The following is a 17,281-nucleotide window of genomic DNA, read 5'->3' on the forward strand; positions in this document are numbered from 1 at the left end:
TACTGTCCAGGAGACAGCCTACTGTCTGAGAATCAGTAGAAAATAGTCAAGGCAAAAGTTTTATTAAACACACTTAAATGAAAACTGAAAGCAGACGTCCTCTGAAGCTTTTGAATATATTTTTTAAAGGAAGTCAAACAAAGTAAAAACAAAACGACCAGTTTTGGGACAATATTAATGATGAATTAAATTTCAGAATAAGGGCTTGTTATGGACAAACTATCATGAATGTTTCCTCATTAAAGATACAATCTGGACTAATGATATCGAAATACTTCATCGTGTTGGCTGCTTTTCCTTTGTATTGTGCAGAAACGTTTGTGGGCACACGCACATAAATCCACTTAAGAAGCACATTACCTGCGTTTTACCAGCTGCCGAAGGCCAGTACTTTAAAGTGCGATCGTTTATTTGTAGAGTACGTGTGTGGATCTCAGGAGATCAGGACAGCAGCTTTGTAGCTTAACCTCACTGTTTGTGCACGTGTCCGTAGATTTGAAGTGCACATGCATGTGTGTTTGTGTACATAAACTCACCGTACTCGGCTCGCAGATGCTCTGGAATGTGTGGCTCATAACCTTCTTTCTCTGGAACTTCATCAAAATCATCGTCGTCGTCCTCCTCCTCCTCTCCGTCTGAAGAGACCTTCATCTGAGGAAGGGGAGAATCGTTAGCTTTTTCATAGTTTTGAGTGTGAAAAAACAGCTGCTTCATTTCATTAAAAGTATGTCCTTTTATGTTTAAGCATCCAGTTAAAGCAGCTGCAGGAAACTCCACACATCTAATCTAATGTTGTAGATGCAGTCACGTAAAAGAAGATGTCCTGTGGAAAAACATGAATCAAGAAGGCAAGTAGAAGCCAGACGCTGCTAATCCACAACAACAAACGCACGCAAACCTCAACAAACAGAAACAGCGCTGTAAAGAAGATTGAGCCAACATTGTCCTGGGAAAGACTAAATGTCATGCAGAAATTAATCATTTCAAGTTACTTAAGGTGGTTCGATGAACTATTGAACCATGGGGTGCAAGCTGCCTTCTATCAGCCTTAACTTGAATCTTTATTTTAATTGTTTAATGACAAAAATGAGCCATGAATTTTTTCACATACTGCATAACCACAATCAATCTAACAGCGCACTACTCTGTCGCTGCACCCGAATACCGCTGTAATGGCTGCACCACTAGATGGCAGCATATACAATTCGTGCGACTCTCCTGCAGATCACTCTGGTTTTCTTATTAGCTAAGGGGAGAGGGATGGCAATGTGTGTGTGTCTGTGATGAGCTTCTATCAGTAGTAAGCTAAATTTATGGTTTTTAATTTCCTGGTGAGCTTGTTAGCCATTGGCTGGGCTACAATGCAGAACACAACACACACACAGGCTCATTTCCATAACACAAATCCGTGTGCGTGCATGCATTTGTGTGCGGTGGCCCTATGCTTTTAACAGCTGAGGAGCCACACACACAGAGTCGCACGTCTGGCAGTATAATAATCACAATGATTAGTGTTATGAGGAGCAGTAAAAGCTAACGTTAAACTAACCTCTAATTCCCAAACGCCTCTTTTTCATTAGAGTGTAATACCCGATTGTGTGTGTGAGAGCGATAGAAGGCTGCTGCGTTACTGCTGATAAAGCCCATTAAAATGTTAGAATTGGTTTACCAATAATGAGTCCCTGAATAATTACCCACATGTCCCTCCCCCCAACATATATACACGCACACATTTACAGCTCAACCACAGGACAGACTCAGTTAACCGTGTCACAAAGCTGGATACACACCTCTGATCCACTACGCAGAGACCAATTAAAACACTTCATATTACAATACTCAACATTCAGTTAACAAGCAACTAAACAATTAAAGCCTAATTACCTCTCATTAATGCAGCTACAAAGGCTGACGTATTGTGGAAGAAGGTTTGAATCAGAGAGAAATTAGACCTCGTTTATGACATGTGAACAAATACTGTACAAGTGGATTAAAACCTCTAGAATAAATATGCATTAAATTACTTCAATTTCAATTCAATTTTATTCATACAGTCACCTCGAGGCGCTTTATATTGTAAGGTAGACTCTACAATTGGGTACTCAAAGGAGCTCGCAAAGAAAAGCGTCTGGACTTTTTTAAGTTGCTTGAAGACGTTTCACCTCTCATCCGAGAAGCTTCTTCAGGACACTCTTTAAGGACACTCTTTAAGGACACTCTTTTGAGGATGCCAATGTTCACATTTTGGACAGAGAGGACAGATGGTTTGAAAGAAGAGTGAAAGAAGCATCTATGTCCACTGTGAGCGACCATCTTTGAACAGAGGCGGGGTTTACGACACCAACTCTCTGCCATCTATAATCCAGTTTTGAGATCCCTTCCCAGACGCCTTAACGCCCACTCACATCCTGGGCCATCTGACCTCAGGAATTCACATGATAAGGTGGAGCCAGGTTTCACAATGAACTCACCCGAAACTCTGGCTGATTGGGACCCACACCCAGTTTCACACCTTGGCTCAGGCGATTAGAGGATCATCAGGGGTCCTTTTGTCCCTCTGTGGGGGGAAACTCCCACTGGGTTTATATCTGGGACTTTTCACCATTTGACCTCAGAACTGAAGAAGCTTCTCGGATGAGAGGTGAAACGTCTTCAAGCAACTTAAAGAAATCCAGACGCTTTTCTTTCCAAGCTCCTTCGACTACGATGACCTGGATGACTGAGAACCTTCACAGACAACAATTGGGTGCATTTCAATAAGACTTAATAGAGAAAGGCTCGAGTTTTGCAGCAGTTAAAGACTTTTAAAATTAGAAACACTGACATGAAGTCATCTGAGTGAAATGACTAACTCGCTAACCCTTAACCAAAATAACTAGCTGCTGTGTTTATTGTAGCCACCGTGCAAACCGTCGATTCATTCATTGTATTTTCTTTGTTTACTGACTGTTACTGATATTTACAGGATCCTGAGGCACTGTGACAGCAACCCTTACCGCTGGCATTTTAACCGCGCCGTGCTGCATCAGTATGTGTTGTTGGTGGATCACACAGATACCTGCTAATAAGTGCTAATTAACATATAAATACAAACTACAGTTCAGTCATTTAAGTTGCCAAAGTGAGGTCCGCACACCGTGTGTGTGTCAGCGTACCTGTCGATCAAAGCGTCATGCTCTGATTGGCAGGCTCGTAAAATAATTCATTCACTCACCTTTTGTTATTTATCATGTCATAAATCCAATTGCAGCAGGCTCTAAACATTTTCAGATAAAACCAGCCACGATAAGATGGGAGTCTGTGGGAACCAACTCACTTTTGGAGCCAGCTGATTAGAGGAACTGCAGGGTTTGGGGTTTTTTGTGGGGTTTTCTTCCTTTAGTCAATTTTCACTTCATTTTTATTTATATAGCACCAAATCACAACAACAAAGTGCCTTATATTGTAAGATAAAGACAATAATACGAGCCTTTTCTGGACAGGAAACGAGGAAGAAGCAAACCCAGGCCCAAACCCCGCAGACGCTGCAGTTCATGTACATTTCCCAGCTTAGGTGTTATTAATACAAATATTCGTTTCTTCAAAGATTTTGCACAGAGTGAACATAAAGTCTGAGATCCTGATACTTGACTGAAGTTTTTATTATTTGAAAAAGCTGAAAGAATACCGCTAAACACAGGAGTACAAACCCCAAACTTTCTCTGTTATCCACTCTGCTGCTATCCTTATTCATCCTCGGAGGACGGCGGCTCCGCACACAGCAGATGCACACACACATATACACACAGATGTAGTCTCTATAGGTTTTTTGCTTGTCTACTTTAATCCCGGCTGGTTTATTCTGTTCTGATCAATGACCTAAGACTAAGAAGTGATCACCCAGCTGGACGAAAATCCTGCCCTAACATCATCCTTTTTCCCCCTCTTTCTGCCTCTTTGTCTCTAATTCACCTTAATTTAATCCTGATAGCATCGAGTCCTGTCGGCCGGCCTGGCAGAGCTGTAAGTCTCACAGTAGAATTAGCTTTCCCCCAGAAACATTTTGCTGACGGGCAGAGCACTTAAAATATGGCTTCTATTCCCCCACATGGCTGCACGGGGGGCTGCTTTGCATTTTAACAGAGCTTTGGTTTATTCCCTGGGACACACACACACACACACACACACACGGTAACACAGAGTTCCCCACGGGAGATAAAAACTGCTTCTTTAACTGAAACTCTAGATCTAGCAGACAAATTAGAAGTGATAGTTTAAGTAAAGCGGAGCCATGCGTCACTGTAATAGGAAAAGGACAAAACAAATATTGGTAACTTTCACATTAAAAACAGGCCCAGATAGAAATAAAAATAGCTCCGGAACAGAGCAGAATAAATAAAAAGTTGTTTAAGTAAAGCAGGGCTATGTGTTACTGTAATGGCAATGTTTACTGGCAAATAAAATAAAGCAGAGAAACGGGCGAGGATGAAAAATAAGCATTCCTTTAACAAGCAAATAAAAAGAGATCTGTTGAAATTGGCTGCTAAAGTTGAGACCATACATTATTTGGGCAATAAAGCAACTGTGGGTTTGCAATGGCGACTACCTACTGAACTCATCCCCAAAAACTCTGTTCTTTCTACCAAACTGTCATTTTTTTTCCTAAAAAATAAAATCTATAACACAATCTATCAAAACGCCACAAAATAATAGCGCGTCAAAGTACGAGAATTTAGGGTTTTCTCTCTAACGTATTCGAGTAACAGCAGAGACAGATGCAATGCTGCGAGGCAGCACTGGACACTACTCTGACACCAGGATGAGGAGGACGTGTGGTGTCACTGGCATCACAGCTGACACGACACCATCAGCACCTCCAGTTAAAAGTCAAACTGACCAATGAGGTCAGCGTATGGAGCTCTATGAAGTTTTCTACTATTGGATCTATGCAATGTCATAAGGGACACCCCTGACACGGGCACTTCTAGCTGGGAGGGGCTGCACCAAGACGCTGTATAAAATAAACAACAAGTAATTTGAACCGCAAACACAGAGATGGAGACAAAGTCCTGAGCTAAACTCCATCCGGGGTTCAAGTAACCGATAACTGGACAGTGACTGTGAGTCAGGTCACCTAACATCAGCTCTCTCATGTCTGGCAGGAAATCCCGACACACTTTAGAGTGAAGCTTGTTACAGCAAATGCATTTTGATGTTAAGATGTGCACACAGTGCCTGCCTCAGACCCACAGCTGTGGGGGGAAAGGTGCAACTAGAAACTAAAGTGTGTCCCTGCATCCACAGGTGTGCTGCTTATTCAGCTTCTACGCCGTCTCACCCTCTGTCCTCCCCCTCCTCTCTCTTAAGTAAGACTCTTATCCTTTATAAAAATGATGTGAGGGCGCCGCCTCGGACAACTGCTCCCCTGACTTCATTTGTCTCTTGGCAAGTTTGATGGCGCTGCGTTTAAAAACCCATTCAATCTTATAAACCAAAAATTAAATGTAGTCGAGTGTGATGGGCACTCAGTGCATCTGCTATTTATATGCTAATGTACACTCAGCCTGCCAAGGCCTGGCAAATTATTACTGCACAGCCATAAGTCAGGTGTATGGCAGAGAGGGGAGGGGCAGGTTAACCAGCACACAGACACACATGGAGGGCGAGAACAAGAGTGAGCAGGAGGAAGCGAAGGGGAGAAGGAAGGAGGAGAGGAGACGAGAAACGAGGAGGCGAGAAAGCCCTAAAACGCTGCCCGTGCAGACACGTTATATATAGCTCTCCGGCAGGCTATGCACACACTCGCTGACGAGATAATTTCATTGTACATTTGAGGCCGAAATGGAAAATGTCTGTCGGGAATACCGACTGGCTCTAATGCCGCCATTATCACAAGGCATTTGCTTTAAGAGAGGGCAAGCGAGAAACAGTTAGCTTAATGAACACATCATACACAAATGCTTTTCTAAACATACAGTCATCTTCCTCGCAATATCGCGCATAAATTACGTGCGCACATCTGTGCAGATATTAGAAGCTGAGGCGTGCGCGTGGGGACGGCGGCTGCTCTGCAACTCTGCGCTTCTACTTTTCAGCCCAAAACTGACACAGAGCCATTTTATCACCTTTCCCTTCTGGAGTTTGTGGACCACATCATAGGTTTCCCACCTGGCCTGGAGGCAGGGGTGGGTCAGCCGCCATCTTTGCTATTTTAACCATTGATTACGTTTACTTATAAACCTGTAAGTAACCCATCTGCGAGACCCTGCTTCAATTATTACCACTGTTACAAGATATTCCTTTTTCCATCGTTGCTTTGTTGAGGAGACCCAAGGTCTGCTGCCTCTGATTGATTTCAACATATTTACAAACTAATTAGGCCTAAAGCTCGCAGTGGAGCCTGACCTATTCAGGGCTTGATTTGCCACAACATCCCACATCTCTATTACCATCTTGCACTTCTATTCATTACTACCTAGAAGGATCCCATGGGATCCACTCTAATGACAAAAAGCTTTGCACTCCCCTCTCTCTGTAGTCTCTTCTCTGCTGCTTTACCCCCATTACCCTCACACACACACACACACACACACACACACACACACACACACACACACACGCAGCCTTTGTCTCTGGAGAGCAGTCAGCTTATATGATGTATAAGGTGACATCTTTATTTCGCTAACCTAGCCTGGCAGGTCTATTAGCCAGCCTGGAGCTTCTCAAACCTTCCCCTGTCAGCGAGCTTATTTTCAGCTGTCTAGTTCATTTCCCCCTCCCAGCCCGTCTCAATCTGTGATCAAAACAGTCATTATTATCCACTGTCACCTACTACCATAGTGAAATTACCCTGCTATTCTATTTTACTAGTAAAACTACTGAAAGCTTTGGCGAGACAATTAAAATGTCCAGAAAAACCTTTCAAAGAAGGACCGGGCTACGGAGCCTGGTTTGGTCCTTTGGTCAGTGGTGGACCGTGACTATCCCAGTGCATCCATCATTTCCAATTTGGAAACCCTTCCTCTTTCATACTATCAGAGATCCTTGATGAAACCAGACTGTGCCCACTGATTCACTGCATTATACTCCAGTAGCAGAACCATCCATTTCCATCCACTCATATTTAGAGAATTGTGACAATCCAGGGTCTGACTCACCAAATTCTAATCACATTTACAGCAAGTTCGCTTTGAGCTGGTATACCAACTTTCAATGGGCTTCTTAGGAGTTTGTGCAATGTACCCTATACACCTGCAACTGCAGTCATTTTGCATTAAATGATTCTAATAAGCACTGAAGTACCGCGTACGTCACCCCTTTGTCCGTTTGGCTCCACGTAAAAGAACGAGACTTCGCAAACTTGCTACGTCCATTTTTTAAATGCATGTTATGTGCACAAGATGATCCAATCAACCGAGCCGACAGTTTCCTGACTGGCCACAAATGAATGAACAACAATGAAGGCTGGATGCGAAGTTCTAAGGATTTATATGAAACCTTTTTGGCCAAATCGAGCAGGCAAATTCCCAAAGGTACTGAGACAAGTATATTTGGTGTCTATGTTATGTATAGAACTGAGAGAAGCCGGTCCATTCAGAGAATGGATGTACGCATGAGAAAGAGGGAGGGCTGGAAGAGAAATAGAGAGATAGTCTTTCTTTGTTTATCTCCAGTGAGAAACAGGCGGCCATATCCATTGTGCTGTGATAAGATGGGTTATCAGCAGTAAACAAGGCCCTGGCCTGTATGAATGGAGCCCGGAATGACTGAATATAGTCTTAAAAACAGATATGTTTAAATAAGTCCGCGTGTCTTATCCTTTCCTAAACATTAGCCCACGTTTTCAGTTTGCGGGGTTCGACAGATGCATATAGGATTCACATCTCATAGCTCTTACTGAAAATGCATTTCAAGCAGCCGCTGTTCTAAAAAGTATGCAGGGTCCTGTGGAAGACGCTGCAGGAGACGGCGCTAAAATGCTTAAAGTCCCTCCACACGGAACACAAAAAAGCTTTTACTAGCTGAACAGCACCAGCCTCAAACCTGCAATGTAACAATATTAAACCAAAGAGTGTCGTCTGCTGTTGATCACAGCATCAAATAAATGGGATTTTCTTTGTCTTTTTCATGTCACAGCCTTCATCAGCAGACAGGAAGCACATGCAACTGACACAACAAAGAAAAATTCCATCAATGGATAAAGGACAAATTTAAAAAAGGTCGAAATGATCATTCAAAAAGAAAGAATATGCATATATTTAGAGACGCACGCGTTTCCATTTGACTCACTATCCTGATGTTATTTATTCAGCCTAAAGTGGCCATTCAAGGAACTGCAGTTTTCATTGTTCAGCCCCAGACACCAACAAATCCTGCAGCGCTGCATCACCAGCGTAGTTACATTATATTATATAATAGTTGCAGAGTCCGCCGTCACCGTGGAAATCTATAGAAAAAGATTGTCTGGACGCACAAATCTATTGTGATAACATTGCTCGCAGAGGTAGCAGCATTCTGAACAAAGCTAACAGGAAGCTCTTGGATGCTACAAACGAATTAAGTAATAGCAGGAGTCTCGGTGTGAGGTGCAACAGCAGAGCAACGTGGAGCAACGTGAGTGCGCCCAACTGCATCTGTGGGATTATTGGCATGAAAGCCTACAGCTTCACAGGGCCGTTCCCCCCCACACCCTTTACTTTTACTTCCCACCCACTCGACACTGTTTACACTAATTCGATTGGATGCGTGGTCATCACTTAAATCACTTTAAGCATATTTGCACTGCACAAGACACTTACACATGTGGACACTGGACATTATATTTCTTCATTTCCATTTAATACTTGTACAGCTGCTGTTATTGTATATTTATATTTCTTCATTCATTCTTATATATTTCTATACTGTGTATCTTGTTGTACAGTCATTTTATTTTCAACTTTAATTTTTATATTTTATTTGATTCCTTCCTAGTTAAATTGACCCTTTTTAATTTTCATATTTATTTCCTATCTTATTCATAGTCTTTTTCTCTTTAGGTCACGAGCAGTTGTCTAAGCATATCGTACCGTGTATGACTGTGCATGTGACAAATAAAATTTGAATTGACTCCACCCTCCTAGATTCTCTTTTCTCATTATTTAAACCAGCAGCTCGATCTGCCTCCATAAAGCGGCTCTTCCTTCTCTGCAGTTCACCCGTTATGGGAGACTATATTGAGAGGCCCGCTGTGAGAGAAACCAATCGCGTGGTGTGTCAGCCACCCGACAGAGAAGGACCCAGTAATGGAAGGCCTTTTAAGGTTAAAAAGGAAAAGCTAATTATGATAAAGGGGCTGTAAGTTGTGTGGTTATCACAGTGCTGGGCCTGCTGGTGCAGCAGACTGGTCCCTGACAGTGATAACCAGGCAGAGTAAGACGCCCGGCGCTCTGTCACTGTCACTGTGCCACTCTCTTCAGCTAAAGATGGATTCAGACTCTACAAATTTTATGCCTTTTTTCCCAAACATGTAATGTACTTTGCATTTGTCGGTCCTTTGATAATGGCAGCCTGCAGTGATTCTCTAGGATTTGCCTCTTTTTCCCCTTTTAGAAATTATCTGCACTTCAAGCATGTTGTAAGCATCTCGAAAACAGCAACTGTTCATCATTAAACCGCTTCAAATAATATGAAGCAGAGCTCTCGTGAAATGACATTTCCGCTGGTCGGAGGGGCCGCTTCTCCTGCCCCTCCTGCTCAAACAGCAGCAGAGTGGCGATCCCAAGTCAGATACAGAGGCAGCGAGATAGACCTATCAGCTATCAAGCCACGGGGCACATTAGCGGTGGTGAAGTGAATGAATGGGTACATCCTCCCCCTTGCTCCCCAATTTCTCCTCTCTCCTCTAATGCATTATGCATTATGGCTGTACCTCACTACTATCTCACCTCTCCCAAATGTCTCTACTATTAATATTTCCATCCTTGCTATCTCGATCTCTCATGAGACTTGGAAGCCCACGCAGGAAAAGACGTTCAAAGAAGAAAAAGGAGGAGGATATTTTATAGCCTTGCACATCAAAACAAAAAACAATGATGATGCGCTCGCTTGGTGACACGGACGCAGACACAACAAGGCTTGTCCTCATAGTACGCTGCGTGCTAGCAATGTTGCAGATGTGCAGCTGCGAGAAGTTAGTGGCAGCCCCACAGCACCAGCACTCTGCACTGACCACATTTATATGATTGGACCCAAAGGGACCCTTGCACAGTGCAAAAAGATTACAATAAATCCCTGAAGAGCATCTACATGACAGAAGGGCAGCGATGGGTCTCGTTCAAAGTGTGCGCACTAATCTGTGGTTAACTGTGCATATAAACTCCACACGTACACGATTAAAGTCACACCTTCACACAATGTGCGCGCGCACGTTTTCACTCTTACCTGCTCTGTCACTAGCTAACCTTTTAGAGATAGTTGCACGTTAGCTACAAGCCCTGGAGGTACAATGTGAGACTAGACTACGTAAGACACCACTTACTAACATTTCCCAAAATACTCCCGACTGACTGAGTCAGAGAGTATCACGGCTCGTGGTGAAGCATGTGAAGCTGTGTTGATGGAAGCTAGAGCCCTTCTGGGACTAATGCACAGCTTTCATTGATATCAGCCATCAGCTGTTAAAAGTGAACAGAGTCAGGAATGTATGTCTCATGTTGTTGTACGTTCTACAAAAAGAAAACAGCATGTTGTTCAATTTGTCTTTTGTAAAATTGATGCATAAAATTCAATAAAAATGTCTGAGGGAAAGGAAGTGAACCGAGTCTGGGCTAGATCCGTTTTCTTCTCCAATCCAGGGTCATAATGGAGCTAGAGTCTGTCATAGGAACGGGGAAGGGCAGGGAGACCCTGCACAGGTCGCACTCACATTCACACCTGTGGACAGTTTAGAATCACTATTTAATCTAACCTTACTAACTGCATGTCTCTGGATTATGGGAGGAAGCCAGAGTACCCAGAAGGAACACATGAAGATGTGGGCGACCGTGGCTCAAGAGTCGGCAGTTCGTCTTGTGATCGGAAGGTTGCCGGTTCGAGCCCTGGCTCGAACAGTCTCGGTCGTTGTGTCCTTGGGCAAGACACTTCACCTACTGCCTCCTGGTGATGGCCAGAGGGGCCGGTGGCGCGATATGGCGCCAGGGCAGCTGTGGCTACAACTGTAGCTGCCTCCACCAGAACTGTAATTGCCAGAGTGAATGAATCATAAAGCGTTTTGAGGGTCTCAAAAAGCGCTATACAAATGCAATCTATTATTATTAAAGACATGAGAAGAACAAACTCCGATCAGATGGTGGAGTTTGCACCCAGCACAGATCTTCTTCCGACGTTGGCCAACTTTTGATCTGCTGTCTATGAAGATGGATCCCACGCGATCCAGGCTGTGGGGAGGCCAATCCATGACTGATAGTGAGCTTTTCTATCCCAGTATGCTTCTACTGCACCGGCAGTGTGTTTGGGATCATGAAGCCAACGCAAACGCTTCCCAGATGGCGTTGCACGGTGGATCCAAATCTGACAGTATGTTGTACTTTAAATAGTTTTGACAACATCAGAATCAGAATACTTTATTAATCCCGAAGGAAATTCTGCAGCACCACTGAAAGAAATGCAGACAGAAGCCATGACAGAGCCTCCAGCATGTTTTACAATGACTTCAGACACTCAGTCTTCTACCTTGCTCCTTATTTTGAGTCTGGATTCATCGCTCCATAAGCCTGTTGCTACTGGCTCTCCCAGGTCAGATCTTCGATGAACGTTTCTGTTAAAACATGCCTTTCACATACTGTTTTCAGGTTGCCACAGTCAGGACACTCTGCAGACTACGACAAGAACTCCAAGTTTTCTACCAATAGCACTTCAGGGATTACCTTGTTAAAGCCTCTTTAAAGTAAAGAAACACTGCTGTGTGTCTATCGAAATGTGTCATCTTCATAGATTCAACCAAAGAAACAAATTATGATGATGGATGAGAACCTCCTCCCCTCAGTCAGAACTGTGATAGATGGATGACCCAGAACATATTGCCAAGACAACAAAGAAGTGGCTAAAGTAAACATCACCTTCAAAGCCTTTGCGTACAACATATTCCTCTGTCACGTACTGCTGACATAGCACAGAGTGAGGCTTCAGTCAGCTTTACTACATATACAGCTGTAGCAAAACCAAACAAACACAAGGACCCAATTTAGTCCAAATGCACCTTCCTGGATGTAAAAGTGAAACTTTTTAAAAGGGAGTTGATGACATATTGAGTGTCCTCGGAGAAGCAGAGATGACAGCGCTGACTCCAGAAAATTCTTCTATGAACTCCATTAAACTTCTCTCTCCAAATACAAAGAACCTTTAAAAAGCAATTTATTTTAATGGTTCTGGTTGAGGCATCAGTGTCCCTCTATAAACACACTCAGGTTGCTGCCGCAGGAGAACGCAACAGAATTTAGAGAAACATGAAGCTTTTCTCCGTCGGTCACTGCAGAGAGGCAGCCAGGTATCAGCTGCTCTACCAGAGTCCTCACTCCTGTACGTCACCTATGTAATGGAAGGCTCCCCCATTTGATTTACAATAGAATGCTGCCATCTACTGGTTATCTTCTATACGAGCACCAAATAAATCTGCTCACACATGTTAAATGTAAGCAAACAACTTTTTTTATTATTTAACAATAAGAGAGCCCCGTGCCTAATCTTAACTACGAGCTGTATCGTTAGCTATAACTCACCACTTTGCGGACCCTGGCCTTGTAGTCGATGTGAAGCTCTTCGTGTTTCTGCAGCGTGGCTTCCAAAGACCTCTTCAGGTCAAGTGCTCGTCTCAACAGCTGCTCCTCAGCACCTGATTTGGTGAACACCTACACACACAGGGAAACCAGAAATATAGGTAAGATGGCCATACATACATCCATCCATACTCAGACAGCTGCTCAGGCTGCCCTCAGTAATGTGACCAATAGAAATCACGCTGTCAGCCAGCAGGAGCGGGTTTGAAATAATCTAAATAATCATGGATTCCAAAACCATGGTTAAGCATTGATGTAGGAACATTGATGTATGATAGCAGAGCCACTGCAGGTATTTACACCAGTATTTAACACAGTTAACGCACAGAGACAGAGGCAGACTTTCTCCAAACTCTCAGAACGCTGACTACGTTCTCTCTGTCCGCAACCTTATATATGCTGCTTATATATTCTTACATACACGCAGGAGATACAAATATACGCACATCAAAAGAAGCAATGTTCTCAAAGTACTAAAGCATGTCTAAAATAACATCTCACCCTCTGTTTACATGGAAACAAGTGCTCAGAACTTGTTTTCATGTTTAATGCAGCGCTAGCAGAGAGGCACTCGAGTCTTAAAAGAATGTAACACCATAACAAACACACAAGGGGGGTGTGTGTGTGTGTGTGTGTGTGTGTGTGTGTGTGTGTGTGTGTGTGTGTGTGTGATTACCTGAACCCAGCCCTGGACAGCTGGCAGATGTTTGGTTGTTATGACTTTATGGAGGTCTATCACAGTGGAAACCACCGGCTCGTTATCCTCCGTCTCCTTCACGTGAAGACCTGGAAGAAAAACCGCGCTCACTCGTCTGACTGTGCGAACACATTAACAGGAAGGACTATCAGAGGCCTGTTTTGAGAAGGATTCTCATTAAACAGCATGATCCATTTACCTGGATGCTGCTGCTCTACTCAGAAGAGCCCCGTGATATTATTTAGACATTTGTATATGAAATGCCACAAGTGCAACATCCTTCATGAGTTCTATTAGAGTCAAACTTATCTGTGGTGCAGTCACATGTTTACAGGCTTTAATAAAACAGGCACTGTGTTATGTCTGAATGTTAACGACTGAACTGTAATCACACATAACACATCGAGCGCGTTACACAGACAGGAAGTCTCTGCTGCTCCCAAACCCTCGTCTTCATTTCACTGAACAGACCAAAGGCCTCAGTCTTCAATGAATTTATTACCTGCATTTACTTTTGCCCTGTTGAGATAAAAGCGTGAGCACTTTCAGCACTGCGTTCAGCTCTGAGTGAAGATAAAAAGTAAAATGTTCATCATCCAAAGCCAGACATGCTACCCACACATGCACATCCTGCTGACACACAGACATGATGTGGCATAGACTGTGACTGCTGCTCTAAAACGTCGAACACATCTCTGGATGTAGCAACTAACCCGTTTCATCACTTTGAGTGCGGTCTGACACACAGCCCTACACATAAGTGGTTAGACTGGATAGTGTGTGAATGCTACACTCTAAATTGCCAGTTTATAAGCTACGCTGTATAAATGTATTAGCTTAATAATGTCCAGAGGCTGTTTCGGGAGTAACGTTTGTGGTGTGTTCGAAGGTTTTGCTGTGATTTATTGTTTTCTTCACTGGAGTTTCAACGTCAAGCTTCCACATGTGTGTGTTCTACGCACCAGGACTGAGGTTCAGATCCAGACTGTAGGAGTGAGATATGAGGCCAGAGCTCCTGATAAAGTCTTCATCACCAGCCTCTTCTTCATTGTCTGTATTACTTTCCTCCTGCTCGCTCTCTTCTTCTTGCTCCACCTCCATGACTTCCCTCCTTTCAGCTTCCTTACTTTTGTCCATTTCCTGCTTCTCCCCATCCTTGCCTTCTGTACCTTCAGACCTTTTCTTTGTTTTTTCCCTCTCTCTTTTCTCCTTCCAGTTCTTTCTGTTTTCCTCTGTCATGCCTGTATTCTCATCTCTTTCTTGCACCTTTCCCACTCTGCCATCAGCCCTCAGGTCTTTGCTGCAGCAGGGCTGCTCCTCATCTGAAGGACACTTAGTGGCTGGCTGGGAGTTGGAGGGGCTGCTGTTGGCTGTTTGGATGTCTATGGGGCTGAAATCTGGGAAAAGCAGCCTCATGCACGATTCCATCTCTGTCAGCGTTGCTTCTATTTCTTGCTGTAACTCTAACAAATGAATAAGAAACAATATAAAAGTCTTAATGCCCAAACATTAATAACACCATGTGTAAAGATCCAGTTACAAACAAAACCACTGAGACTTTGGGTGTTTAACAGTTTCTGATAATGGAAATAAAAACATTGGTATTAAAACTAGAAGCAGGGATAACACGATGTCGTTTTACCCTCCATTTCTTTAGCTGCTGCTTCTACTTTCTCCTTGTAGATCCTCTCCATTCTCCTCCGTCTTTCCTCCTCCCTCGTCCTCTCTGCTACTGTTCTCGCCTCAATGTCCTGGAAGTCCACCTGAAAGCATGTACACATTGTTGATCACAAAAACTAGAGAGTATCTTCTCAAATAGTAAATCTACCCATGCACACAAAGATGAACAACTGCCTTTATGGTGGTTCCTCACTCACAAGGTCCAAACAATGTCACTGTTGCAGCTGGTAAACATATGGCTCTTTAACATGTCTGTACAGATCACCAGCATCATGCAGTTTCCAGAATCTGTAGTGCACTTCTATTTTTCATAAAGTCCAACTGCTAGAGGATTTTTAAGGCTGATACTGAGAGTTCTGAAATCTAAATCCGATAAGCAGAACACAGAACGCTTCCTTTACCTCGTTGTTTGTATCATACTGCCTGTGGATCTTCTCACAGGTAATTCTGATGTTATTTCAGTGTGTTTCATGAGTGTGTTTTCCTCATGTACAGGGTCTTGCGGCGGATTCAAACCGAGGCCTCTGCATTATACCACATGGGTTGTTTCCAGTTAATAAAAGTCACTCTGTATCTCAGCATCGCTCACCTTTTTAACTTGTTTGAGGAAGTTGTAGCCCAGTGCCAGCTTCTTATAAGCAGAGCCATAAGACGTTTGCCATGACTGCACAGTCTGGACTGCCAGAGCTCTCAGTTTCCTGGCTACTTCTTTAGGAGGAGGGAGGGGCTGCTCTGAATCAGTCTCTACCGTCAGCTCCAAGAACTCCTGTGGGAAGAAGAGAGGTGGAGGAATAGATGAGGGGGACACAGAAAGAAAGACATCCTAATATTAAAGCTGAGTGTTTGTATCGTTCCTCTTTGAATGGGATTCACTGTACGTGGATTTATCCTACACAGATCACTTAGTGCGCAAACGTGAACCGATATCAGCCGAAAAGCTAAAAAGACTTTCAGTTTGCCTTTGCTCCGTTACTTTTTTATTGTGTTTTTAGTGTTAAATAACTGTAAGACTGGGACCCACTCACAACAAACATTCGACTCAACAGTTAGCAGTGCTAGCATGCTAATGGCGCTAGACAACCAGGAAGTTGGGGATATTGCCAAAACTGATATGATGGCTTTTGTAGCAGTGTGGTGACTGCTATAAAAAGCCATCATTGGCCTTATTCTGCCAGTAGAAAGCAGGTCCTGTAATGTTTGGTGTGCACTGGATGATCTCAGATGATTACTAGTTACTAGCAGCTGATTTACCTGGAAGTTGTCCACTAGCAGCATCCTGAAGTGGTGTGACCTGGAGAAGAGCTCACCGGCGATCTGGAAGGCAGACAGCCGGATCTCAGCATGTTCTTGGTTGAGCTGGGACATCACTGAGTGGTACACATGGTCTATGCAGTCATTAGACACTCTGTGAGGAGTGGAGAACAGGTGCAGAGTAACTAAATTTTATGTTATGAATCACGAAAGAACTTGACATTTGTTGTACTCATAATGCTGACAAAGAATTGCACGACTGTATTTAACACGTAACCATAATTTACCTTAAATACTGTCAGTTTTCATAAAACCTTTCTTGTAGACAAATACAAGTTCATGTACACTTACATAAATTGCTTTGGATGATAAGCTCTTATTGTATTGAATGATCAGCTGTTTTCTTTCGTTCTTTGTGTAACCTTTATTTGACTGTCCAGTAACTTTTTATCTGTTCGTGGGAAATGGTGATTCTCATCCTGATCCTCTGTGGCAGGCACGTGCAGGGGTTGGGGCTTGAGCTCCTCCCCCTTTCCTGATGGTGCCCCAGGTGGCCTTTTCTTTAGACATTTTTTTTAACGGTGCGCGCGCATGTGGCGTTCCCTGTGCCTCTCAACAATAACATTTAATTATTAATCACAATTTCGCTAAATAAAATGATCTGGCTTGCATCGGTCACGTGACTACCATTGACCAATGCTCGCCCTTGATGGCAGAGCGCGCTGGTTGCGAGACGAAGACTGATGCAACAGAAACCAGTAAGCAGGGTGTACAGCATACACTGTAGGTAGAGCGTACAGCCCGATCCGGCAGGGAGGTGTGGGATGCCAGATCAGGTGCCCCGCCTCCTGGCTCTCCT

The 17,281-nt window shown here is 43.5% G+C and overlaps 1 protein-coding gene across 3 annotated transcripts in view; it reads right to left on the reverse strand.

Annotated features, from left to right (window-relative positions):
* The window catches only part of uvssa (UV-stimulated scaffold protein A), a 35,439-nt gene that overhangs the window by 15,271 nt on the left and 2,887 nt on the right, over positions 1 to 17,281 (reverse strand). For all 3 annotated transcript variants that reach the window (XM_042214429.1, XM_042214428.1, XM_042214430.1), the window contains exons 3-9: positions 16,423 to 16,576; positions 15,761 to 15,937; positions 15,134 to 15,254; positions 14,454 to 14,954; positions 13,471 to 13,580; positions 12,738 to 12,866; positions 537 to 651 (exon numbers count right to left, since the gene is read on the reverse strand). In XM_042214429.1, the coding sequence (XP_042070363.1) occupies positions 537 to 651; positions 12,738 to 12,866; positions 13,471 to 13,580; positions 14,454 to 14,954; positions 15,134 to 15,254; positions 15,761 to 15,937; positions 16,423 to 16,576 (1,307 nt within the window). The remainder of the gene's footprint in view (positions 1 to 536; positions 652 to 12,737; positions 12,867 to 13,470; positions 13,581 to 14,453; positions 14,955 to 15,133; positions 15,255 to 15,760; positions 15,938 to 16,422; positions 16,577 to 17,281) is intronic.

The sequence above is a fragment of the Haplochromis burtoni genome, unplaced genomic scaffold (genome assembly GCF_018398535.1).
Source record: "Haplochromis burtoni strain Fernald_Lab_line unplaced genomic scaffold, NCSU_Asbu1 Contig_562, whole genome shotgun sequence".
Lineage (NCBI taxonomy): Eukaryota > Metazoa > Chordata > Actinopteri > Cichliformes > Cichlidae > Haplochromis > Haplochromis burtoni.